This window comes from Lontra canadensis, unplaced genomic scaffold, assembly GCF_010015895.1.
Source record: "Lontra canadensis isolate GAN:19392208 unplaced genomic scaffold, GSC_riverotter_1.0 scaffold120, whole genome shotgun sequence".
Classification (NCBI taxonomy): domain Eukaryota; kingdom Metazoa; phylum Chordata; class Mammalia; order Carnivora; family Mustelidae; genus Lontra; species Lontra canadensis.
This window is the reverse complement of record NW_022631114.1, coordinates 1,766,156-1,792,476: the sequence shown is the minus strand read 5'-3', so window position 1 is coordinate 1,792,476 and position 26,321 is coordinate 1,766,156. Positions and strand designations below refer to the sequence as shown.

Sequence of the window (26,321 nt, the reverse complement as noted above, 5' to 3'; positions counted from 1 at the left end):
GTTCCAGCAGCTTGGTGCCCAAACAGTAATGCCAGTGCCCAGAGTGCCAGGGACGCTATTGTCCTTCAGGAAAGAGGGAGCGAGAACGTGCCAGAATCCCAGAAGCACACCCACAGATAGTATCTTAAACGGATTGGGCAGGTAGCAGAAAAGTGTGATTTTGTAGGTTTTTTTCTGAGGAAATGGAATCACAGAGGGGAAGTTTGTTTAGACATGCCGTGACCTAACTACACCTAGTTAAAGCTCCGGAAGTCAGCAGCTTCCCTTGCTTGCTCTTGGCCCCTGCCTGTGGGCCTCCCCCGTGGGTGTGACCCCATCATCCACGTCCACCTAACCAACCGCAAACCGAAGCTGGGCAGGCGGTAACCCTCGTGCTCTGTAAAGAGCATGAGTCTCTGGTCGGAGAAGGTATGAGCACGCAGAAGGGGCACACGAGACCTCCAGTGTGACACCCGGGTCTGCCTGGGGCGTTCCGTTCTCCCTCCTGACCGCAGAATGGAAGGCAAGTGCTGGGGGTCTATTTCCTTCCTCCCTGCTCCCCGCCGACAAAGCTCCAGGGTGAGCTGACCTCAGCTGGCGTGGACTCTGCGCAAGTGCCCGTGTCGTTAGGGGAGTCCCTCAACCTCTCTTTTCCTGATGTTTGCATACGTGGAAGTGGAAGCCCCCTGGGCAGCTGGGAAGTGAGATCCGGCCTTCGGAATCAGTGGGGGTCTAACTGCAGTGCTGGCGTGTCCTCTCCTCTCCCTCGGGCCCGAGTGATGTGAAAAGAGGCTGAAGTAGGACACGCCGCGCTGTGGATGCGGGAGCACATGCCCGCTCCCCTCCCCGGTTCAGGGCTCGGGATAACTGGTCTGCGGAGCACAGGCTTCGGGCCCCCTTCAGTGCCGCCCGCCGTGACCTTATCACCTACAGGACGTGTGCTGTGGGTCTTGTCTGCCTTTGAGCACGGCCAGAACATCTCCTGTCTAGCACTGCTCGGCACCTGTCACTCTGGGAACCCCATGGATGGGGTGATGGGAGTCTACAGGCAGCTGGATGGGGGGCATCAGGCCAGGAACCCGCACGCCTGCCCTGGCCGGTGAGCTGAACCCCTTACCCGTGTGGCCTGGCTGGCAGCCCTGGCCGAGGGGCCCATGACGATGTTGACACTGCTGGACGACTGGGTGTCGCTGGTGTTGCCCCCTTCCGCAGCAGAGAGTCCAGAAATGACCAGGGCACTCGAGAAGCTCCTCTTGCCGAACAGGAAGCTCAGGGTAGAGCTGGTGGACGAGCCCAGGCTGGACCGGATCAGTGCCTCTGCCCGCTCTCGGACGCTCAGGTGGCCCGTGGTGGTGACGGGTGGGGGCTGTGAGTGCAGGGACGCGGCCGAGGTGTGTAGGGAGAGCCGGCTGCCCGAGAGCCTCTGGGCCAACTCATGGACCGACGTGGATGTCTGCAGGAAGGCCTGGTGGCTTTCTACGATCGGGCCGGACGAGCTCAGCGTGGCTGGCCTTTGGCTTAAGGCTGCATGGGCCTGGACAGACTGACTCCTGCCTTTCCTCCTGCCTTTAAAAGAAAGCAGAACAGGTCGCCAGAGCACAGGGGCTTAACTGCGCCAAGGTCCATGCGACGGGGCAACAGCCTGGGCCCCAGGCGCCCAAGTTGGTCCACTATTGTCAGGGTCGGGATGGCCCCATGGGGACCCCTGAGAATGGAAGGACTTGATCCCAGGGCACCCGGCAGTCCAAGGGCGTGTGGGAAGCGCTGCCACAGGGAGCCCAGACCTTGGACCCTGTATGCATGCGATCGGCAGTATAAAGGGAAAACACGCAGGCTCTTACCATTTTTAGTCGCCTTAAAAAGGTAAGAGGGGATGGGCTGAGCCACATGCCAGTTGAACCTTTGTTTTCTGCCAAAGTTTTTCTTAAAATCAAGGTCTTAAAGTAAGAAGCCCTCACACAGGCCCCTCACAGACGTGACTGGCCAGGCCCAGGCCTGTGCCGACACGCACCCCAGCCCCCTCTTGCTAGCCACCGCTCCCCGCAGGGCCCCTCCTGTCCCCAGCCCGTGTCCAGGCTTGTCGAGACAGAAGGGTTTGGGCTGCCCCAAGGACTCAGTCCTGCCCATGTCTCGGGGAGAAGGAGCCTGCCCATGCAGCTTTATAGAGAAGCAGGGGGAGGAAAGCGTGTGATCGTGACTTAAGCCTCAGGAATCACTGGGCGCTAATGTCCAGCTGTCACTTTGAAGGGAGCGGTCAATGAGGTCACAGTTCTACCAGCTGCCTTATCCACGTCTCCCGAAGCTTCTACAGTTAGGCAGGCAATCGGTAAGAACAGAAGTGAACAGGTGGGCTCCCATGAGGTCCGTCCCATGCATTTTCTCACGTTAAGCCTCACCCTATAGGACTGATTGTGCACCTGGTGATTCCAATATACTTATGTGTGTGTAGAGGAGTGACACACAAGTCACTCTTGGAGGTCACACAAGTGACCTCCAAGCGGCTTCTTAGCGGGAAGGGCCCTCTGCCTCACGTGGACATTAGTGCGGTGTGGACACTGGGATGGCGGGGTGCCCGTTCCCCACAGGGGTCCCCACCCAGTCTCTCCTGCCTCCTGCCCACTGGCCGGGACCACGGTGTGTGTGGGGGGACACCCCCCATGGTGCGGCTCACAGCCCCGCAGGATGAGTGTGGGCAGCCCGGGGCACGCAGGCTCTCCCAGGGAGCGGGGGCGCATCTGGCTGATCCCTGCTGCAGAGCTGAGTGAGTTACTCTTACGGAGGGAAAACCAGGGAGAAAAGGGACCCTGACGGTCAGAACTAGCAGAGCCCGTGGTCTGTTAGTCTGTTGAGTCTGACAAGGCTGAGCATCTGTGCGTGATTTCTCCGGTCCCGCTGACCGCTGTCCAGAAACACTCCACATCTACCCGCAAGTCTGTGCTTTCGATGCTGGATCGCAGACCACCCGTACCTGGCCGGGGAGCTTCCCAGCTAATTCCAGGAACAAGGGGACAAAGACTCATCTACATGTCAGAGGGGAATGGTCTATGCTCGAGGCACGACGGGTATCTCCCCCCATTTCCTTGCTTCAGACTTTTTTGTTCTCTCTGTTGTTACTGTGGCTCTTGATGTTTTCTGAATTAATTTTGCAAGTGGAACAAGTAAGCGAACCATGCAGGGGCACGTGTGCTGCCCAGGATCGCCATCTGATCATTGAACTTCTTTGCCAATTACATCAGTATCAGATCATGAGTGCTTCCCCAGAAAACCTCCTCAGAACCTGGGTTTTGAAATAACCAGACAAATTCTCTCTCGTGGTTCATTAGCCAGCGCCGTTCTCTCATCTCGGCTGGTTTACTGGAAGGTGGTGGTTCACGTCCTCGCAGCTGAAGGCTAGAGTCTTCCTCGCCAGTCTGGGATTCAGACGAGCTGGGAATTCCTGACTGCCTCCCGCAAGGAGGTCACCAGCCTCCCCCATGGGGACCAGTCCCCTCCCAGCTGGGACGTCTACTTCGTAGCAAGGCAAGAAGACGGCAGGCTGTTGGGCCAGAGTTGAGGCCGCATGGGGAGTGCTGGGCACGGCAGGGTCAGCAGACGCACAGGGTGGGGGGCCGGGGACAGGGCTCCTGCCTGAGCGGGACCCCAGGCCTCTGGGAGCCTGGCAAGGGCCCGGGATGGGGACGCTCGGCTGGGAACTGACGGAGGGAGCAGTTGGGTCCCCAGGTACGGAGTTGGGCTTGGACACCATGAAACAAGATCCTTTCTTCAAACGTGGTTCACAGTCACGCTTCACACTGCTCCATCGCTGCTACTTGGCTCGGCTTCTCGGTCGTGCCCTTTCAGAGAGTACAGCCCCCACCTAGACCCCGGGGCCTCCCTCCCGCACGGCGCTTAGCACGTGGTGGTCACTGTCTGCTTTGTGCCAGTGTGTGGTACAGGCCACCGCCCTCCCAGGCCCTTGAAGTGACAATGACTGCATCATCCCCACAGGCTCGGCACATGGATTGGCAGTAAGGGACAGCAGGGACCAATCTGCAAAACTGACTTATCCTTGGCCATTAGAATCCTTTGGAAAGATTAGAAAATGCTGTGCCCGAGAGGCTGAGACCCCGGGTATGCACCTGCAGGCTGCCCCAGGCCCTCACTGCACGGGAGGGTGTCCTCTGGGAGGGGAGCTGGGACAGGGATTCCCCTATTGTTCCAGGGGACAGAGAGATCCGGGCGCAGAAGTCCCCAACCCTTGACTGGCAAACAGCCTAACGGCTGTCGTCGCACCGGCTGGACAGGCTCCTGACTCCTCTCTGGGAGCTGCGCTCTCCACTGCTATGGGTGCAGGAGGGTAAGGAAGCCAGAGCAGCCACAGCCCCACGGGAGGACCCTTGGGGACTGGGGAATGGAGAAATGCTGGCCTGCTGGGCACGGCGGCTGGGTGGCTTTCCACCACTGGCTGCGCCTCGTGGAATGATCGCAGCAGCAGGTCGGAGGCCCCGAGGGCAGGGCCAGCCAGCCAGGTGGGGCTGCCCCTCCCCAAGGGCAGCTCCTTCTCGGGGCCACCTGTCCCTGCGATCCCGGGGCTACTGCACACACGGCCTCAGAATGGAAAACGCTGTGCCCTGAGCCATCTCTGAGCCAGAAACCTTCCCTGGGTGCCCATGCCATCGGCCAAGGAGGAGGTGGGTAGAAGGGGTCCCGGCCAGTCCTCGGAGGGCCAGCTGGGTGTGGCTTCCCCCCCACACCGTGGGCACTTGCTGGTCCTTGCTGTTTACCAGGTGCTAAGCGAACACAGCACGGGAGCCTCAGGAAGTTCTCAACGTCCTGTGCTTTGGTGCTTCCGGTCCTGGGGCTCCGACATGCTGCTTACAAGATAGCACGTGTTTCTAACTGCTGAGGGATGGGGAGAAAAGAGTCGAGGGTCCCATCCTTGTACTGCCCACAGGGAGCGGGCAGGTACAAATAACCTCATGGGAAGGTGCAGAGATCCCTGTATGGCTTTAACCATGGTGGTAGGAAAAAGAAGTCGACATTGAACTTTTCCAGGGGGCAGGAGGGACAGAAAGGTGTCTGCATCTTGAGTAGGAGAGACAGGTTGTCCCCTCTTATGTACCCATTTTGGGCCTTCCTAGATTTCTTTCGGGGGATCTGCTACGCCAGTATGTCTCCAGATTTCCCTGTATCAGCCAGAGCTCATTTGGGGAGGGGGTTAAGGGGTGATCCCTGCCATTTCTTGTCTGGGACCCAGGACCCCCAGCTTCCCTCAGTTCCTTGGGCCCCCTTGGGGATGCTAATCCAAATGGTTGGGAAGAGTGGCCCCTTGCACAACTTGGACCTTTCCGCAGACTAGCTGAGGACCCTGGTTGCCTCCAGAGCCACAGCCTGGATGCCCTGGGGGTGGCAGCAGCCTGTGGGAGACCAGGGATCTGGTCCTCAGCTGCCCTGTGGGGTCTCCCTTCTTCCCAGGACTGTGCCAGCCCTGTGCGGCCAGGGGCATGTCCCCAAGGCATCACCAGGAGTGTGTCCACAACTATGTTTCCTGGAGAACTTCCGAAAAATGTGAAGCTGGGCCCTGGTGGGATTCTGACGGGGACTTGGGGCACCAAGGACGAGCCAACAGGATCTGCAGCTCCCGGGGCTGCTGCTCAGGGCTGTGAAGAGCAGATGCCGCCTACAGATGAGGTCCCGCTTGGGGAGAGGACTCGGTCTAGCCCTAAGGGAAGCCTCAGTGAGTGGCAGAATTCAGCTGTCAGAGTTTAGGGTGGGGGTAGGGGACCACCCTGCTGAGCACAGGGCCACCACAGACCTGAGCGGCCACCTAGCCGCCACTTCAGAGGGCCCTCCTCAGGTCCTCCTCCCGCCCGCCTCCCCCCACAGGACCAGGGAGCCGTAGAAACAACAGACAAGCTGACCCCGCTCCCACATGCTCCCACTGAGAGCCCTTGCCAGCCTGGGGATAGGACAAGCTCGGGCCTGGCAGGGACCCTGCCCGCGGCACAGATGGAGAGCTGGGCCAGGTGCAGGATGGTGGCTCCATCGGCTCGATCCTGGGCTTGGGGACAAGGGCAGTGCTCAATGAGGGGACGCAACGTCCCTGGGGCTAGAGTGACGGGACCGTGCGCGGTGGTTAGGATGGCAGGTTCTGGGCTCATCTCACCTGGGTCTGTCTGAATCCCTCTGCTGGGTGACTGCACAGTGACTTCTCTGTGCCCGTCTCCTCAGCAGCAAGATGAGGACAGGGAGGGCTTCTCTCTTTGGGTCACGGGGAGGACCAGTGACCCTGCACTTGGAAAGCACGCAGGACGGCACCGGACAGTTGTGAGGGCTGGGGCTGGGGGGCTGTTACTACTATGCTTTGTCACTGCTGCAGGGGTGGGCCTGTGGGCAGGTGCACAGCAGGAGGGGACAACAGCAAGCCAGGTGACTTCAAAACCACTGGTGTTTGGCCGTGGGCTCTGTCAAGCGCCTGAACAGGACGACAGCGGGTCTCAGAGCCTGAAGTGGACTTGGGCTGCAAGTGGGGACTGACGGTCACACGGGTTGGGAGCCCAAGGCCCGTGGGTGATGTCCCCGGCCCGCCTTGGTACCTTGTAGAGCAGAGAAAGCCAGGAGTGACCTTGGTAGGAGCAGTTCTAAGAACCAGTGATGACAAACTAAGTAGGATCTGGAGGATCCTACTCCAGCGTCTGCCACAAAAATCTGCTGTGTTCCCAGCTGCAGGCCTCTGGCTGGGAATGGGAAGCAGAGTCACTCCCCAGAGTGTCTGGGTCCTGGGCGGAGGGACGAACACTAACGTCTGCCTGGCCAAGCAGCAGTGGCACTTTCTACTCATGGAAAAGGGAAGAGGCGTCTCACAGGGTCCTAGGCTCGTCCGGCGCAGCCGCCTCCATCTCTTCGAGAGCTCGGGCACCTCCGACCAATCCCACCCTCCACCCCCGACTCTAGACTTTCGCTGGTGCAGACAAGTCACCTGGACAGACGTGCCAAGCACACAGGCCAGTCTCCATTTGGAAGCCACCTTGCATTTTCCCATCTGGAAAATCGCTTCAGTGATTCTGAAACCTAACATTGCTCATGCCGCAAAACACGTGCTAACAAAGCAGGAAGATTGTCCCCGCGCGAGGGCCTCGGGCTGGCAGGGGTTCTGCCCCGTGCTCAAGACAGGTGGCTCCAGGAAGGAGCAGCTGACAGCAAGCGCTCTGCCCCGCTGCCCGTCTCCCGTCTCCCTCTCTCCTTGCCTTCTTCTTTCCTTCCTCTCTAGCTCCCGTATTTCCATCGCTCAGTCTCATCTCGCTGTCTGTCCATTAGTCATCTGTGTCTCTATCTCCCTTTGTATCTGTATTATTTTACCATCTGTCTGTCTGTCTTTATCTTTCTATCTATCTGCCCTTCTGTCTATCATCTATCTACTGTCTTGCCCGTGTTTTATGTAAATCCTGTTGCAGTGAAATCCTCACCCTTGTCGGGGCATTTCCAGGAAGCGGGGACTGTTCCCTGCTAACTCGCTGGGTACAGAGTTGGCCTATGGGACAGGTACACAGAGGCACTTAACAAAGGCTTCTGGATGGTGAGGAAGCACAAAGGCCAGAAGACCAAATCCCTCCCAGGTTGTGAAAGGCAAAGCCCAGCGCCGAGGTGCTGGCAGGAACCGGGACAGAGCACCTGCTTCTCCCGCATCCATCCACCTGGTATGTCCTCTGCGAGCCCTCAGTGCCCCCTTTCCAAACCCATCCCCCCCACCCCCCAGTGGCACGGGTTCCAGAACCTCATCCGTCTGGTTGAGCCTAACTAGGTGGGCAGGAGTTGAAAAGCGGTTTTAGACTTTAAACTCATCCCAGACTTGGACCAGTATGCTGCCTCTATCCCGTGTGCTGGTGCCCCACCCCCTCTTGTTATGCTCTGAATGTCCGGTGTACAGGGGGAGGTGGGAGCCAGAGAGAAGCAGGAATGGGGGAGCAGGAGTCCTGTCCACACCCCACAGATTCAGAGAGGGACAAGGCATTCTGGGGGGTGCGCACAGCAGGCTGGATCAGTAGCTACGGATCTGCCAGACACAGAAGACACACAATTCAGTGGCCACCGGACGAGAGAGATGTAGGAGGGGAGGGCGTTGCCAGTGACAGATGGGCAGATGGACAGATGGCTGGCTAGGGTAACAAACGAGAAGGATAAAGGATAAAACCACAGTCTAGGGTACCTGGGTGGCTCAGTGAGTTAAAGCCTCTGCCTTCGGCTCAGCTCATGATCTCAGGGTCCTGGGATCGAGCCCTGCATCGGGCTCTCTGCTCAGTGGGGAGCCTGCTCCCCCCCCACCGCCTGCCTCTCTGCCTACTTGTGATCTCTCCCTCTGTCAAATAAATAAATAAAATCTTTAAAAATAAATAAATAAAAACCACAGTCTAAGAATTTTTTTGCAAGTAGCGTCAGTAAATTTGGGGCATCCTTTGGCCCAATCCTGATTTTTTTTCTTCTTCTAAGAAGGAGCCGTTACGCCTTAGGAGGACAGCATCACCCGTGACATTGGTCACTAGGACCCAAGGAGGTTTGATCAGTACCTATGAGGCCCTTCTGCACCCACCTGTCTTCTGTGTCCCTTCGCGGGGTGACCAGTGGTGGGTCCCATCTTTTCTGGGCTGTTCCGTGCTGCTCTCCTGGCTCTCGCCGCCGGGAGCGCGGCCGCCGCCTGCAGAGGGGGCAGCCCTCCCGTCCGCGTCTTCAATGTTACCGGTACCTGGCTGGCCGGAATCACAGCCCTTCCGCACCCTGTGAGGGGAGAGGGGCCTCAAGCACTCTCTGCGGACAGTTCTGCCCCCTCCTGTGCCCCAACTGCACCCATGTCGAGGTCAGGGTGGGAGACCATGCTCCATGGGTGAGCAGTGCGCCGGGGAGGCGTGCGGGGGCGCTCCTGCTCCCAGACACAAGTGCCCTGGGGTGAGTGAGCCACAGCCCTGCCCTTCCGGAAGCACCCCAGGCTCTGAGGCCTGAGCTAAGCCGCTCGGCCACCCTCCGGCCACCCCTTCTCGAATCCGATCTGCCTCATCAGAGACCTTACGAGCAGGCAGAGGGCTCATGGGACGAGAGCCGCATGCTCTGGGGGCGGGGGCTCAGGCCCAGTCTCCCTGACAGCTGTGCTCTGTGACCCCCAGCGACCCACAGCCTCGGCTGCTCTGCAGGAACACGAGCTAGACCCCAGCCCTGGCAAGCGTGAGGAACAGTCACATCCACGTGAGTTTGCCAGGTGTGAGTCTCCCACCATCCGAAACCGCTCGCGGAAACAAATGATCTGCTGGGCCGCTGGGGGACAGCAGTTTTCATCGTACGTGGAAATGCTGGTCAACGGTGAAACTCTAACCAGAAGTCGGGGAGCTCTGCATACCACACCCCCCCGGGACCCCCTCCCCAACATCTGGATGAAGGCCTGGGTGGGAAAGACCTACCTTAGCCACTTGGTCAGGAACCACGTCCTGATGCTGTCCAGAGGGACCGGGCCGCTCCAGACACTCTGCAGCTGCCTGTGGGTCCCGAGGTAGGACGTGGTCAGTGGGGACACATACATGGGGTACCCCAGAGGCTGGTCGCAGGAGGAATTGATCAAGTTTCGGAGGACCTGCTTGTTGTTCTGGATGCTTCCACGCTCTGGGTTGCGGTTCCGAAGGAATATGAGCTCTTGCTGCTGTCCGGCCCAGAGGCCGCGGACACATTCTTTGTTCACCTGCGGGTTGGGGAAGGAACAGGGAGGAGAGTGGATGACGGCGCGTGTTTTCAGTCCGCTGGTTTTACGCTCCAGACTGTGAGCAGGGCTGCGGGCCAGAACATCGGGGACCACACCGCTCAGGCCCAAAGCTGTTTGCACGGTCAGGCCAGAGGAGCGGTCCTAGAAGATGGGGGTCCCGCCACTTCCGTGGGGAAATGGGGTGAAGAGAAAGATGTTGTTTCGGTCCAGCAGTTGGAAGTAATACAAAGAGAAGAAATACTGGATAGAAAGCCTTCGGGACCAGGACTAGGCTACTAGAGATCTGGAAGTTTGGAGAACTAGAAAGTGTTTACAAGTAAGCCAGATCCTGCCCCTCATCTACATGGGTGTCTGCCAGGACTTCTGCCCAAACCCCATGAATGACCCTGGCCTCCCGGCCCACCTCTGCTCCTCTAAGACCATGTTCCTGCACCAGAGGCCGGTGCAGGGACGCGAGCACCAGTGCCAACCGGCAGGTAGGGCCACTGTACCTTGATGACCTTGAAGCTCAGGAAGCCCCTGTGGAGCATGATGACCTTGTACTCGTCCGTGCCCTCATCCACCACGTGTCGCAGGGTGAGCAGCTCCTCCTTGTTGGACAGCACGGCGCCCCTCCAGGCCGGGTCACCCTCGTGGCAGATCACGACTTTCTTCTCAAAGGACTGGATGGCCTCATAGAGGACCCCTGGGTCTTCATACTCGTCGGGGCAGGTGAACTGGTCCTGGGAGGAAAGAAGTCTGACTGCGGGCTCAGTGTGGACCAGAGAGCTGACTGCGGTGACGGTGGCGGGGGTGGGGGGGCGGAGGGGCAACGGAGGTGAGTGTCCAGACAGCAACCAGCTAATGACCCCAAGAGCTAAGCCCACATCTGTGTGGACTGTCTTCCCACTCTCCTCCCACATCCCAAGCAACAGGAAAACGTGCCCAGGGAAACAGCTTTGTAGCTTGGGCTCAGGCACCTGCAAGGTCATTTTCTCTGGCCAGTTCCTTTTCTGTCCTAGCGGAGTATGACTGCCTCCTAGCCACTCTCGAGGACCAGTGGCCACTGGCTGATGTCAAGGATACCTGGGTGGCCTCGGTGTTTAGTTTCCAAGTGACACACCCACTCACATAGGTCATGCCGTGAAAAGGGACTTACCTGAAAGGTCTTGTTTGCCCCTTGAGAAAGGAGTTTTCAAAAAATTCTTTTTAAAAAGTGGATTTTTATCTTTTAATTTTTTTTTTTACCTGGTGAAGCTTCAGGGACATCCTGATGGCTGGAGCGACGACCTTATGCAGAAGGTCCATGTCGGCAAAGACCCACTCGTCTCGTGCTGTGATCCTGAAGTCACCTTTGAAGAGGGCGTGAAGGCCGTACAGGAAGGAATCCAGGCTGCAAAGTAGAGTCCGACTTACCATTTGCTCACCCTGAACCGCGTTCGGAAGCCTGCCCTTCGGAGCCAGATCTGAGGCACCCGTCTGCGCTGTCAGGAATGACCTTCATGCCTCTCAAAGGTGGACCGAGGCAGAGCTCACCCATGCCCGGCCAGAGCCCGCATCCACACCCTCCCGACAGCCGGCGTCATGGCCAGCCTCAGTACCGTGGGAGCCCCCGAGCCCCTCGTGCTGAGCTCCAAGAGTGACGGTGCAGGTCCTGGTCACCGCGTCTCTGCATGCGGGGGGTCTGTTCCAGGACCCCCAGTGGAGCCCTCCTCGGTGGGGGGGCAGAGGGCGGACTGACAGGGCCCCCTGGGGACAGCCCAGAGCTTATGCTGTTCTCAGCATCCCTGGCAGGCTGCGTTACTCGTAATACAAACTGGATTCTACCCCGGCGTGGAAAGAAAATGAAACCCAGTGGGATCTCAGATGGGTCATCCAGACCCTCTGAGCACGTCCACTTCCCAGCCGCAGCCTTTGATGTACAGCTGTGGAAGAGGCATCATGGTGGGGGGGGGTGTTTAAAATGAAAGACTGGGGGTGCCTGGGTGGCTCAGTGGGTTAAGCCTCTGCCTTCGGCTCAGGTCATGATCTCAGGGTCCTGGGATCAAGCCCCGCATCGGGCTCTCTGCTCAGCGGGGAGCCTGCTTCCTCCTCTCTCTCTGCCTGCCTCTCTGCCTACTTGTGATCTCTGTCTGTCGAATAAATAAGAAAAATCTTTAAAAAAATAAAATAAAATAAAATGAATGACTGAAGGGTTTTCCGGGTTTTCACATTCCGGGGTCTTTCCTACCCTGCCTCCATTCCCTGCACATAATTGAGCACCGCCAGGATCTCGAACACGAGCGTCCTCCCAAGGGAAATCCTCCACGGTCTGGACGCTTTACAGTTGGGATGAAGGTCAGGAACCCGAGTTCGGGAAGGCAACGGATCCCATATAATGGGAACAGGAAGAGGGTTCTTCTTTATTTCTGCTGCTAGACTCCGTCCAACAGCCCTGGCCTCTCAGGTCCCTGAGCAGCAGTTAGGAGGCGAGTACAAGCAGCAGCAGCCCTGATAGGGCTGAACCAGGACAGAATGAGCTGGAAAACGTGTGAGAAGCAGAGTGTCATAGGATGGCTGCTCACGAGGATTTAACGAGCTGGCTCACCGCATAAGACTTCCGATTCCGCGCAGCCCGTTAGACCTGCACGTCAGGGAAATCGCTCCACTGATTGCTATTTTAGCATTTCGTGGCAAAACGTACCACTATCATTAATTTCCTTCTGGAACTCTCTGGAGAGGAACGCCGAGGCTTCGAGTCAGAGCAGACTGTGGGAAACGGAAGCAGCTGAGGTCTAGGTAGGTGGGGCTCGGGGTGCTGCGGTCTGGCGGAGCCCAGAATTTTCCAGAAGGAGTTCCAGGAGGCAGCCTTCCCAAAGGGCTCTCCCCTCACAGAACAAAGACTTCCTGGGCTGTGAGCTTTAGTGACCACCTGGGAGGCACCTAGGAGAGAGCTACAGGACAGCAGGGCCAGGCTGCAGAGGGCTAATGCCAGCAGCGGAAGTTGTCAGCTGAAAACGTCCGAAAATGCCACTGTCGTCGGATGGGGGCTAAGCACTGTGAAGGGACAGCTAAGTGGCAGAACATGGGTGAGCTGTTCTGGAAAGGGTTCAGAATGCCATGTTTCTTGCATACACAGGAAGACAAAACACTGCTCCAGACATAGGACGGGTTTGGTGGCAAAGGAACATTAAGGGACTTGACAGATACCCAGAGGAGCCTCTGCAGACCAGAGGACCCACCAAGGAGTTCCGGGTGCCAGGCTCTCGTGTGCTCAGTGCAGGTGTCCAAAGGCTGCTTACTCATCAGGAGGGAAAACTCCCCTTCCTCGGGAAGTCCCCCAGCAACAGACAATTTACTTGTCATTTTGGGGGGAGAAAGTGACGCCATTGCACTTAATGCTCTTCTTTTGAAATAATTCTCGGTGTAGGAAACAAAGCCCTAATTGGACTGGTGGTATCATCCCTACCACCTTAAAGGTAACGGCGTCCTGAAAGAAAGCTGTTTCCTTATCCTTAAGAGAATGAAGCTGAGGAAGGCAGAGGGGAGTGATGGGCTCGAGGTTGACGCTGAGGGACAGAGAGCCGGACTCTGGGACACCTGGGGCACATTTCTCATTTGGAGCTTCATATTGCTCTGTCTTTTTAAGATTCCACTGAGAGAGGATGAGCTCCCACCCCCAGGCCAACAGCTAGAATGGGGAAAGACGACCATATCTGAGTCAATCAAGGTTGGCCTTCATGGGGACTAAACAGCCCCCTCCTCCCCCTCCAGCCCTCCCCGACCTGACCTGGGATATTAGTGAAACAGGCTGTCAGCCAGGCAATCCCCCAGTGCAGAGACAACTGTGTCCAGATGTGCCGGATGAGGTAGGGGCCAAGGCAGACTGGGTTCCAGAAGGAACCTGACAATAGGTATAATCGTGTGTTCAAGATGCATAACGAGGTGCCTGGGTGGCTTAGTGGGTTAAGCCTCTGCCTTCAGCTCAGGTCATGATCTCAGGGTCCTGGGATCGAGCCCCGCATCGGGCTCTCTGCTCTGTGGAGAGCCTGCTTCCTCCTCTCTCTGCCTGCCTCTGCCTACTTATGATCTCTGTCAAATAAATAAATAAAATCTTAAAAACAAACAAAAAAAGGAAACAGGCCAGAAGGGGATAAGAAAGAGGGTAAGCGAGGTGGGAACAAATACTCGTATCTCATCCCACTGAAGACACATCGGAGCAAAGCCACGGCTGCCTTCTGGCTCCCCTCTGGCTCCCCCCTGGCTCCCCACCCGTCCAGGAAACATTGCTCTGAGAGCATGCAGCTGGAGCCATCTTCTTACCAACCAGCCCAGAGGCTGTGTTAGAATGAACCAGCTCTTGAACTCAACCCCATCTCGTCCTCCTGAGGTCAGCTGCCAGTCATTTTTGAAAGTTCAGTTTGGTGTATATACTCAGCACGCACCCTGAATTGATATTGTATTAAGAATGCTTTCATGCACGCTTTACCCAGGAAGCTGGTCTATTGGCTCTAGGATCAAACCAGCCTGCGGTCTGGATCCCAGCGACCTGCCACCTGAAGGGCACGCTGACACCAAGCGACAGCGTCCCTCGGGTAGAATCAAGGTGCTTCACTCGGTCTCAGAGTTCAGGGACCACACGGCGAGGCAGCATATGGCCCAGAAGAACTGGAGGGATGGGAGCCAGAAACCTAAACCCAAGCTTCAATTTTGGCTCTGATACTTGTTGATATTGGCAAGTCCCTCCACCTCAGTATCATCTCTTTCTTTCTGTGTTCATCCTTAAAATGGAGCTTGTCCAGGGAGATGTGGAGCCTGGGTGAGCAGCCAGCGAAGATCTCCTTACGTCAGGGACTGGGTGGACGCACACGTGTGGTCTGAGGAGGAGGGACACATCTCGGTGCTGGGGAGGGAACCAGTCCACCCCGGTGTCCAGCATTCATCTGCTCCCTGGGACCCAGGCCTGAATCCTGAAAAATGCAGAAGTCAAGTTCAAGAGAGCGGGAGACTTGAGAGCGCAGGCAGAAGCAGCTCCCACCGGAGAGGGCCCCAGCCAGCAGGACAGGGCAAGGTGCAGGCCAGAGGGTGGAGCATCCATGAACACAGAGGGCTTCGGGAGCCGGGAGGCGCGTCCACAGGCACCTTCAGCAGTTCTCAGAGGTACACGCCACAGACGAGCCGTCCACGAAGGAAGTCTGTGTATGTGGAAGGTGGGAACACAGGCCAGAGGAATGAGGGTGCTCTGAGGAGTTCCTACAGGACAGATCGGGTTCAGGGGGCGCAGAGATCAGGAGCAGGACTCTGGAGGCTGGGCGGGATCCCACTGTGGCGAAACACTGTGCCAGCCACTCCCCCGCATCCTGGGCCTTCTAGCCAGTAACTACCTACCTCATCCTCTCTCAAGCCTCGACAGTGTATAAACTTGCGTCGAGCATGGAGCACTGTCCCCCGTATGTGTGCAGGGAGCACATCGTAAGTGTTCCCTGCTACCTTTCGTCTCATTTCAGCATAAGCTTCAGGTGTAAACAAAAGGATGATTATGCTGCAGAATCCCGCTTCATGACTGGAAAGCAAGGGGGTGGCCTTCAGGGACGTTTTTTCAACTGAATCCTGAACAAATGATGAAACCATAATTCCCAAGTAAGAAATCATTAAAAGGCAAGATTTGATGAAAAGCTTTTTAAAAAAATGTGTTTGACCTCATGATGTTTTAACACCAACGCTCTGTGCTCCTGAGCCTCCATATCGATGTGCCACTACCATTAGCCAGTGAAAGTGCTTCTTGAGGCCGCCCAGGGATCAGGCACACAGCAGCTGTTCAACGTCAAACGTAGATTTTCTGACCCAGTTCCTGGAGCTCCTCTGCTGGTGGTTTGTGAGGGGGGCCTGGGGTCTATATTCTGACCAAGCTTCCCGGGTAATCCTGAGATCAAGGGACTAGAGAATCTGGGTGTCTCCTAAAGATGTCCAGCCGTGTCAGAGAAGGAAGGGAGCCAGGACCATGGAGTTTAATCCCTACACCAGGCCAAGGAAGAAGACCGTCCCATGTAGTATCACAACCCAAGGTCCCAGAAATGCTTGCTCCTTTTTCTAACTTATAAATTTGCAGATTTTCTATACACTCCACCCCTCTGAGTTGAGCTGGATGATCCTGATTTTAGTCAGGATCTTGCATCATATTTACTTTGTCTACTTCTTTCCTAGATTCTGGCTTCTGAGTTCCCAACCACAGTCGAGCAAGGGGACCTCAATCTTGTTCTGCAAGATGATCCTGTAGGACATCTGGCCCTCGTTTGGGCATCATCTCTAGTGGAAGCTTGGGAGAAGAAACTGAGATCATGTCCTGGAATTCTGAAGAACACTGTTTTCCTCTGTCCACTGTGGGTGAGAAGGGTGGGCAAATGGCATATGCGACCTCAGACCACAACAGCGACCTGCCATAGGCCACATGTCGGGGTTCCCTGTCTCCTGCATGGGGCTTGGCACAGCACATCTATGGCTGGCTTGTTTGTCTACCGTTTTTCAAGACTGTTGACCTTGGGGTTCTCTATCCTCTTGGAACCCTAGTCTACTCCAAGAGCCAGTAAGATTTCTCCTTCGAGCAAACATGCTGCTATAAAATGCTGCCATCTTCTCACCTTTATCTCTATAAATGAAGCATTGGCCAGGATCTGCTCTCCACCTTTCATGTAATAGAAGATAGCAATCAAGCTATCTTTTAGCTTGGGGTCAGTGAAACTATTTTGACTTCCTGCTAAAGCATCTCTTTATGGATGTATGCCTTTCTTTAGTGGCAGACACAGTTCTCCAGACCAAATGGGCCTTAAAGTCCAAATCCAAAAAAATTACCGGTATTTGCTTGGGACATCCATATTAATGCATTCTGTCTCCAAAACACATCGATATTTTATGTTAAGACACTAATATGCTTGTGCTCCTGGCTTGCTTGCATTCAGCATATTGTTTTAGTTGATTCTCAATTTACTCATTTTGGTTTTGCGTGTACACGTTTTTATTTCTTGAGGATTTCCATCAGTGCTGTGTTCCTGGTTGTAAGGTCAAAAATACTTTGCCAAAAAATCCATCAAATAAGGCAGAGCCTATGACTTATATTAAGCTGCTGTGTAAGACCCCTCTGGGGAGTCAGAGTTTGAAAATCCTCTGTTAACTCTTTAACATTAAATATGTGAGAATGACCTGTGAGGCTTCATCAAGTACAGCTAAGGACATATTCCTGATCTTAAAATGACATAATGGTAGATTGCACACATGCACACACACACAGAGGTCACGGGCCACACATCCTTTGAACACAGAGATAACTACACTAAATAAAATATTAGCAAGTTGTGGGGCACCTGGGTGGTTCAGTCGGTTAAGAATCTTTTTGACTCTTGATTTCAGCTCACGTCATGATCTCATGGTGGTGAGATCAAACCCCACAGCGGGCTCTATGCTGGGTGTTGGAGCCTGCTTAAGATTCTCTCTCTCGAGGCGCCTGGGTGGCTCAGTGGCTTAAAGCCTCTGCCTTCGGCTCAGGTCATGATCTCAGGGTCCTGGGATTGAGCTCCGCATCCGGCTTTCTGCTCAGCAGGGAGCCTGCTTCCCGCCCCCCGCCCCCGGCCTGCCTCTCTGCCTACTTGTGATCTCTGTCTGTCAAATAAATAAATAAAATCTTTAAAAAAAAAAAAAAGGATTCTCTCTCTCCCTCTGCACTCTTCCCCTCCCCCATTCAAAGAAAATTAGCAAGTTGAATTCATCACTGTATAAAAAGAATAATATAACATGACCAAATAGAGGTTATCTCAGAATTGTAAGGCGATTTCAGCAATGAAGAACCCTATTAATGCAACTCATTACATTAATAGATTTAAGGAGAAGAATATCATTTGAATGTATGCTCCCACATTTTAAAATAATTTAACATACTTTCCTGATAAAAGTTTGATTTAGCAAGCTAGGAAGGGGAGGAAACTCCCCAATTTGATAAAATCTCTATTACAAACCTAAAACAAACCTTACTTTTTAATGCTAAGGTGTTACTCTTATTCCCTGTAATACATGGATTAAGGCAAGGATGCTGTGGTAACAGAATAAGGGGCCCCCAAAGGTATCTGTATCCTAATCCCTGGAACCTGTGATCATGTTACCTTAAACAGCAGAAGGAGTTTTGCAGATGTGATTAAGAATTTTGAGATGGGGAGATTATCCTGGACTATCTGGGCAGGACCGATGTACTCATAAGGATACTTGTAAGGGAAAGAAGGAAGCAGGAGAAGTCGAGTTTGAGTCAGACAGAGATCAGAAGATGTTGTCCTGCTGGCTGGAAAGATGGAATAAGAGGCAGCCTTTAGGACAGGGCATGGACCCTTCCTCAGAACCTCTAGAAGGAACGCTGCCCAACAGATACCCTGATGTTAGCCTAGTGAACCCCACTTTGGACTTCCGACCTCCTACACTCTAAGATAACTAATTTATGTTGCTTTAACCCACCAAGTCTGCGGTAATTAGTTCCCGAAGTAATAGGAAACAAACACAGATGCCCATTTCCAACACTGCCCTGGAGGTCATAGCCTAAGTAATAAGAATTGAAGATAAATATCGGGGAGAAAAAAAAAAGCCATAACCATCATTATTTGCTGATATGTCTTCCCACCAGAAAATCAAAGAGAATTAATTGTAATATCATGTTTATAACAGAGTTCATAGGCATGTCCCAAATGAGAGCAAATAAAAAAAGATATCACCTTCCCATATGCCAGCAGTAACCAATTAAAAATGTGACAGGAAAGAAAAATTCTATGCCCAATCAAAATAAACCTACAAAATATCTAGAAATAACCCATTCAGAGATGAAAAATCTCAAAAAAATGGTAAAAGTTTACTGAAAGACATTAAAAAAATGGAATGATTGCAAAGATGCACCGTGTCACTGAATGACATTTGTGTTTTTCTCAAGCAGCAAATTCAATACAGTCTCGATCAAAAAGCCAACAGAGCTTTTTATAAAATGTGACTCTAAATTTCACCTGAGGAGAACATGAGCAAGAAGGGGTCCCACCACAAAACAACAAGGAAAAAGCAAAAATAGGGGGACTAGACTTCTCAGATATCAAAACGACATTATCACTTTAGGAAACCAAACAGTATGTTATTGTTATAAGACAGACGGATTGATCACTTTAACAGACCTGTAAATCCAGAAGCGTACCCCCTATGAATGGGAATGTAGACTATGGCAAAAGTGGTATTTCAAATTAGTGTTTTTAACTCACTGACTGAATCACTAATGAGCTACTTAGCAAATGGTATTGGACTATTAGCTATCCTCTTGGGGGGGGGAAATGGATCCCTATCTCCCATCATGTATGAAAATACATTCTACTTGATTTGTTAGGAGCTGGTAGTCTAGTGGGATCCTTCTCCAACAGATCCTACTGCTTTGCCCAGAATGCAAGATCCAGGCCATTGCCCAGGGCCAGGTTTGCAGTGAGAATCCTCAAGGGATGAAATGGCATCTCTTTCAGCTACAAAATGGCTGGTTCCTTGAGCTAAGTGCTCTTCTCCTGTCATGGAAAATGGTGCTCTGTGGGTCTTAGGGGCCAGGGGAAGAGAACCAAACACTCTGAATCTTATGCTGCCCCTGTTTATGAGAAATAAAGTCCTTTGTCTCTGACCCGCGTGTCTCGTGTCCTCTGCTAGACTCCATGAAAATATAACAACGTAGGTAATTACCTAATAAGTAGAGTATAATCAAATCCCAAGACCCGATAGGACTCAAAAACTAAATGGAAAGAAGTAAAAGCGTAGAATTATCAGAGGAAAATAGGGGCAATTATTTTTATGTCCTAGAGCTGAAAGAAAAACACTTCTAAGAAAGACACAAAATTTAGAAATTGTAATTTTTTAAAAGGGGTAGTAGATAGAAGACAAGTGTACCTTGTTGGAAAATATTTTTAACACATATTAAGATCATAAGATGAGAATACCTCCTAAAAATCAGTAAGAGCCTGAGAAAAACGGGTAACACACATAAATAGGCAGGCAATTCACAGAAAAAATATGTGGCCAGTAAATATGTAAAATGATCTTTACCCTCGCTATTAATAATAGAAATGCAAATTCAAACGAGAATGAGATAATTTTTCACCCATGAGACTAGAAAAATTAAAAACTGAATCTCCAGCATTAGTGAGGATACGGCAAAACACTCTTGGTTAGACTATAAATTGGGGCAGCTTTTTTGGAGAGCCATTTAACTGTATCTATAAAAATTACATTAAAACGTTTTTTGAACTATGGAAATTTTTTTTTTTTTTTGCAAGCAAAACCATTTATTGAATTCTAGCATATAAAATGTAGAGCACAGATGTTCGGCTCAAGTAGAGCTGGGGTGCTGTCACGCTCCGTCCCACCTCCCGTCACACTGCGTCCCTCCTCTACCCCACAACACAACCAAGTCAGAACTCTGTGGGCGTCAGGCCCCGGAACCACTGGGCCAGGCCGGTCTGTGAAATCTGTTACCTTCATTAGTCCACGGCTGACAAGGTAGCGCGCTGTCGGACTTGGCTGTGCTGTGGGACCGCTCAGTAAAGGGAATCAGTCCCAGATAATCAGAGCTTTCCCCAGAGCACCAAGAATATTATTCCCAGATTTATCTCATCACTATGTTTGGAACGAGCAGAGCTGACATGGAGTATGAGAAACTGCTTGAGACAAAGAAAATCCCATCAACGTGAGGTTTAAAAAAGCAGCTGGTGAGCCTGATGCTTAATCAAGAAAAAAAAACAAATAAATCCGACCCGGCAGGAAACCCCCAGATCAGGAATGACGGAACAAGTTCCTCGAGGAGCAAGAGAGAAGAAGTCTTTGCAAACGGTGCTCAGGTGGGAACTGAAAGAACAAATCCTTGAAGCATCTTAACTGCAATTTGTACAGAAAATTGGGAACTTATTTTTTCTTTTTTAAAAACCAGCTTTGGATGGATCAAACAAAACACCGCCTGCCTGGATGCTAGGACTATCTGAAGACTCCAGAAGTCTCTGGAAGATTCCAGAAATCGCCGAAACCCTTCCCCAACCGTGTTCCCGCCTTACAGTTCCCCCCTACAGTTTCATAAGGGGCTCCTGCTACAGCCACATGATCCTGTTTCTGCAAAGCCTGCCCTGGAGCCTCCTGCTGGGCTTCCCGTCATCAAATGAGGCCCCGGACGATGGACCGCAGAGGGCACCGCCAGGGCCTAGCTGGAGGCTGAGTGCGGCGGGAGAAGCCCGTGAGCTCCTCCCCGGGGTGCTTCCTAGGACAGGGCTTCACTGAGCGCTCACATGCGTAAGTCACTGAGCATTTCTCACCTTGAAGAAAACCGGAAAATTCGGAGATGTGGGTGATGAAAGAGTCACACGTTCTGACGTCCTAGGTGCTGACCTCCTCGGAGGCATTCAAGGCCACGGCCTTGAGGGAGAAAGGAGGAGACGCGCCAGCCATACCACTGCACCCCTGACGGATGCACAACCAGTAGCGGCCGAAACCCGCCGCCACCCCCCCCCCCCCGGGGAAGGGTCAGCAAGGCTGCCAGGGCTCACTGATCGGACGCCCAGGGCTTGCGAAGGTTGTTAAGCCAAAACGTGAGGGGTTCTGCCCTTCAGAAGCTTACAATCCGGCCTAACAATGCGCACTTCAGTTGAGTCCCAAAGGGCCTGGTGTGAAGGACATGATATAGAAATCCTGAAGAAAGTGCAAAGCAGACAAGAAACCAGTGAGGAGAGCCTACGTGGAACTGATTTCGAGCTCCCCGGGTCTCTATGATGCTCAGCCTTGGCCACACACTGACATCACTTGGAGGGGGTGCGTGGGTAAATCCTCATGCTTGCCCCCTCCCCGCAGGGTTCTGATGTCACTGGTCTGGACTAGGGGAGGGCCTGGGCTACTGTTTAAATATTTAGAAGCCCTCCCCCACAGGAGACGTTAATGTGCAGCCATCAAGGTGATCCTGACAGACAAGAGGAATCTAGAACACTTGGCCCTTGGTGCTAAGTGCCAAAGGAGAAGTCTGAAATGGCCCGTGATCTGGGGTATGAGAACCTCATCTCACAACAGCAGCTTCACGGGGGTACCAGGAGTGGAAGGGCAAGTGGCAGTGGGGTGGTGGGGGCCACAGAGCTCCGTGTCATTGGTGACGGAAAGTTCCAGAGCTTGTGCATGAATGCAAGAGAAGACTGGGTGACAGAGGGTGAAGGGTGAAAAAGGCAGGAGAGAATTTAACCTTGTTTTTGTTCTTTAAGAAGAGAAGCTTAAAAATCTTATTCATCCATAAGAAGAAGGAAATCCTACCATTTCTGACAACATGGATGGACCTTGAGGGCATTATGCTAAGTGAAGTCAGAGGAAGGCAAATACCGTGTGATCTTACATACATAGAATCTAAAAAACAAAATGAGGAAAAAAACCAAGCTCATAGATACAGAGAACAGACTGGTGGGTGCTAGGGTGGGGGTGGGGGACATACGAAATGGGTGAGGGGACAAAAGTCACCAACTTCCAGTCATAGATAAATAAGTCATGGGATGTAACGTAAGACATATGAATCTAGTTAACGATACTGTATTGCATACTTGCAAGGTACTAAGAGAGTAGATCCTAAAAATTCCACCACAAGATAAAAAGTTTGTAACATAATAAAAATACATATGGGGATGCACATTAACTAGACTTATGGAGGCGATCGTTTTGTAATATATACAAGTACTGAATCATTATGAAAGTAATACAAAGTTATATGTCAATTATAGCTCAACTGTTTGAAAAAGGAGAGAAACTTGAGCTATTTACATACAGGACAGGAAGATCTGGTAGAAAGAGAGCTTGAAAAACCAGCCAAAGGGACATCCAATTAATCAAAGTCCCACAGAGACAGGGAAGGGTAGTCTAGACTAGAGTACAGACGTGCCGCTTTTCTTTTGTGTGGAAACACAGGAAAAGGGAATGAAACTTTTTTTTTTTTAAGATTTGTTTATTAGAGAGAGGGTGTGTGAGTGCAAGCATGGGGGCGGGGGAGGCAGAGGGAGAGGGAGAGACCATCTCCAGCAGACTCCATACTGAGTGTAGAGCCTGGTGCAGGGCTCGATCTCATGACCCTGAGATCACAACCTGAGCCAAAAGCAAGAGTTGGATGCTCAACCGACGGAGCCACCCAGGAGCCCTGGGAACAGACCTTTATTAAGCATTCATTTTGCTAGAGACCAGGTTAGGCAGTTCTAATAAATGGTTTCATTTCATCTTTCCAGCAAACCCACCAGGACCACTGTGACACAGAAGTTCCTGTGCCTAGAATCCTGGGGATTTAGCTGTTCTGTATTCATGCTATTTCCAAATGTAGAGCTCCCAAAGGTCACAGTGACCCAAAGCCTCCTATGGGTCCAGCACAATTTATTATGGCAAGAACTAGCTACATAAACAGTCCAACTTTAAAATAAAGAAAACAACTGACAAAAATATAAAATCTTGGTGCCTGTACAAATGGTTTTCTCACATACCTGAGAGCCATGTTGTGGGCAGCCGTTCCCAGAGCTCTCCTCCCCAGGATGCACAGGGCAAAGGACAGGGTCACTAAAGCAGAGTCCTCATCACTGTCCAGGTTCTTGGAGGGCTGGAAGGGCAAGGTTGTTAATTCAACTTTCCCAGGGATTCCATCATGCAGCGACACAGAGTCATATCTCAGGGGGCTTTGTAAGTCAGCCATTGGGGTCACTTGGTCCTGTAGCATGACCCAGGGATGGGGGAACTCTCCGATTCCTGAAACACTCTCTCTTGTGGTTGGACAGGGAAAAAATTGAAATGAGGGAGCTACTTTTGAGAAGCTGTCATTGTCCTTGGTTTCATTCCTAAGAGGCTGAGTTCATCTCCAAGTGTCCTCAGCATGGGACCAATAATGCCATGAGACCCAACTGCGGGAGTGGGTTGGACCATCTTGATTGCTAAACAGATTGGTTCCCCAGTCCACGATTCAATACCCCGCATTTTGGTATAGATAATCCTTTTTATATGGAAACCTCAAAAAGCAGCTCTACACAAAGAGGTTTCCAGAGCTTCAAAGCCACGCCAAAGGCTTAAAATTGCACTAACCCTGAGCACAGTATAGAGGGAAATATACCTTTCAAGGCTCCTTCGCTGGAGACAGGGTATATGGATTCTTCCTTTAAAATTCTGCTTACGTGTTAAACAAACACTTATCCAAATACCAGTGTTCTCGCTGCTCTATTTGATCATTGTCTACCATACTGACTAAGCAGGATATGGACTTTATAAAATGCTCCTCGTGTTTCAAATTTAACCCAACGTCTCCAGCCCCGCTTCCCTGACCCACCTCCTGTCTCTTCCATGCACAGTACTGAATCCATTCTAGATAAACATTGCAGTAGCTGGCACGGGTTATCCCCTGGAGACACGGGACGTAGTCATCATCCACGTTCATGTTGAACATGGCAAGGTCACGCTCAATGTAGTGCCACTTGGCAAAAGGCTGCAAGGACTTCAGAAGGGATTCGTTTTTGATCCAGGAGAGAAGTTTGGGGGATGTTACCATATAGTAGATTATGCTCTGCGGAAAGAAAGCAAGATTATGAGCCCTTTTATCCGTTTTAAAGACAGAACGACTTTTTATTTATTATATCTCATAAAGTCAGTCAGTGTCAGGGATTGACATGTGGTGTCCTGCTAGCTTTTTTGTAAAGATTTTTTTATTCATTTATTTGAGAGAGAGAGAGAGAGAGAGAGAGAGCTCGAGCAAGGATGAGTGGGGGGAGGGGCAGAGGGAGAGGGAGAAACAGACTTCTGGATGAGCAGGGAGCCAGGCTTGGGGCTCGATCCCAGGACCCCGGCATCACGACCTGAGCTGAAGGCAGAGGCTTAATCGACTGAGCCATGTAGGCACCCCTTTCCTGCTAGATGTAATGCGTAGAACTCACCTGAGACATTCTAAAATGTCCTCTTTTACGGGTCACCACAGGGATGAGGGAAGTGAGAACAGAACACTAACGGAATGTGCCAGAACAGAAGTTCCGGGGTGAAGAAGAATGACAGCCAGCCTGATCCTTTCTGAGGGAGACACACAAAAGGGGCCTTGGGTTACTGCAGGCTTCCGTGGATGCCCAGCGTGTCTGATCCGGCCAAAAGAGATGGGGGCAAACCCTCTTCCAGGACCCCAGCCCAGGAGTGTTCAATGAACAAAAACACCAAAGTTCTTATGGAACGTACTTATGACGAGGCACTGTCGAAACACACATGCGTATGTAATCCCGGGTGCCCAGACAGTGGACATCTGCGATACCTTCCAAAATAACCCGTGTTTTCCCCTCCATCAGACACGCCACTTGGGAATCCCAACTGGTAAAAATGCCACCCTCGGGCCTTCTCCTTCTGAGTCACAGATTTATCGAAAGCCATCTTGTAGCTCGTGAATGGATTCATCCTTCAGAAAGGCTAGCTCCGGGCCGGGAGAGGTCCAAGCACAGCAGAGAACGTGAAACTCCAGCTCCGGTATGGGCGCATCCACGTGGGTGGGAGCATAGCTTCCCTGCAATCTTCTCTGTGCTTTATTACCACGGGCGGACGGACGTGGTGCTCACGCCACTGAGGCTGGGCTCCCCTCCCCCAGCAGCCCCCTACCCCCCCACCCCGAGCCTGGCTCGCATCTCACCTGGGAATCACCAGCATCAGGGAGAGGGGGCGCTTGGTGCCAGGAGGCAGTGTGGCACGCTCTCGTGGCCCCAAACCCTTAGTCAATGGCCTTCTCTGATTGTAGACACACGTTCCTCCGAAGGGAGACGACAGACAGGAGTGCACACAGCCTGGCCTGGGCATGGGGACTGTCACCTGTGACCGCAGTGGGCGGACACTTCCGGGCACCCTCCTGCCCTCTCGCCTGCTCTTCCCTGCCCTGGCCTGGGATGTGGAATCTGGAGAACCAAGCTTGGAGGTTGCTAAGGAGGGTCTGGTCTCAGGGTCTGAGGAGTCTGAGCAGGTGAGGGGACAGACACACGTGGTCCCCGGATTAGGGCCAAACCACCGCAAAGGCCTGACTCAGCCGTTCTTGGCTGTTGGGACTGCCGGCAGCCTGGACTCTGGGAAGGTCAACCCGTGGCTCATGACGTGTGGCCTTCCTCTGCGGCATATTCCCTACTAGGCTTCACAGCCCACCCGATCCCAAATGGGGAGAACAGGGGACCCCAAATGACATCTGCGGTTCTCACTATCCCATTTCTGCAGCACTGCGCCCAGGACAACCCTGCTGGCCTGGAGAAGTCCCTTCAGTGTAAGGAAAGAGGGACAGAGAGGGAGGGAAGGAGGTAGAGGCCCAGGAAGCTGAGAGTGGGAGGGGGGAAGGACAGACGCTGTAGCGAAGCCCCGTCTCTTCATTATTTTGAGGCTTAAAATGAGCGAGTGCGCACAAAGGACTCAGCACGAGGCCTGGTGTCTCTGCCTTACCCCCCAGGAGCTGAGGCGCAGGGAGGCCACAGTGGTCTGGAGCAGCGCCGAGGCCATGGATGACATCAGGGGCCAGGAGACAGCTGAGTCTACGGTTCTCGAGTCAATCTACTTGCTGGCAGGATAATTTAGAGCTCGTAGGAGGCAGGCAGTATAAGCAGTTGACCCAAAGCTACAAGCA

The 26,321-nt window shown here is 52.9% G+C and overlaps 1 protein-coding gene across 3 annotated transcripts in view; it reads right to left on the bottom strand.

Moving 5' to 3' along the window:
* Positions 1-26,321, bottom strand: part of PCNX2 (pecanex 2) — a 305,450-nt gene that overhangs the window by 1,193 nt on the left and 277,936 nt on the right. For all 3 annotated transcript variants that reach the window (XM_032841083.1, XM_032841081.1, XM_032841082.1), the window contains exons 27-33: positions 24,021-24,254; positions 23,191-23,303; positions 10,928-11,072; positions 10,192-10,422; positions 9,405-9,679; positions 8,546-8,730; positions 1,097-1,545 (exon numbers count right to left, since the gene is read on the bottom strand). In XM_032841083.1, the coding sequence (XP_032696974.1) occupies positions 1,097-1,545; positions 8,546-8,730; positions 9,405-9,679; positions 10,192-10,422; positions 10,928-11,072; positions 23,191-23,303; positions 24,021-24,254 (1,632 nt within the window). The remainder of the gene's footprint in view (positions 1-1,096; positions 1,546-8,545; positions 8,731-9,404; positions 9,680-10,191; positions 10,423-10,927; positions 11,073-23,190; positions 23,304-24,020; positions 24,255-26,321) is intronic.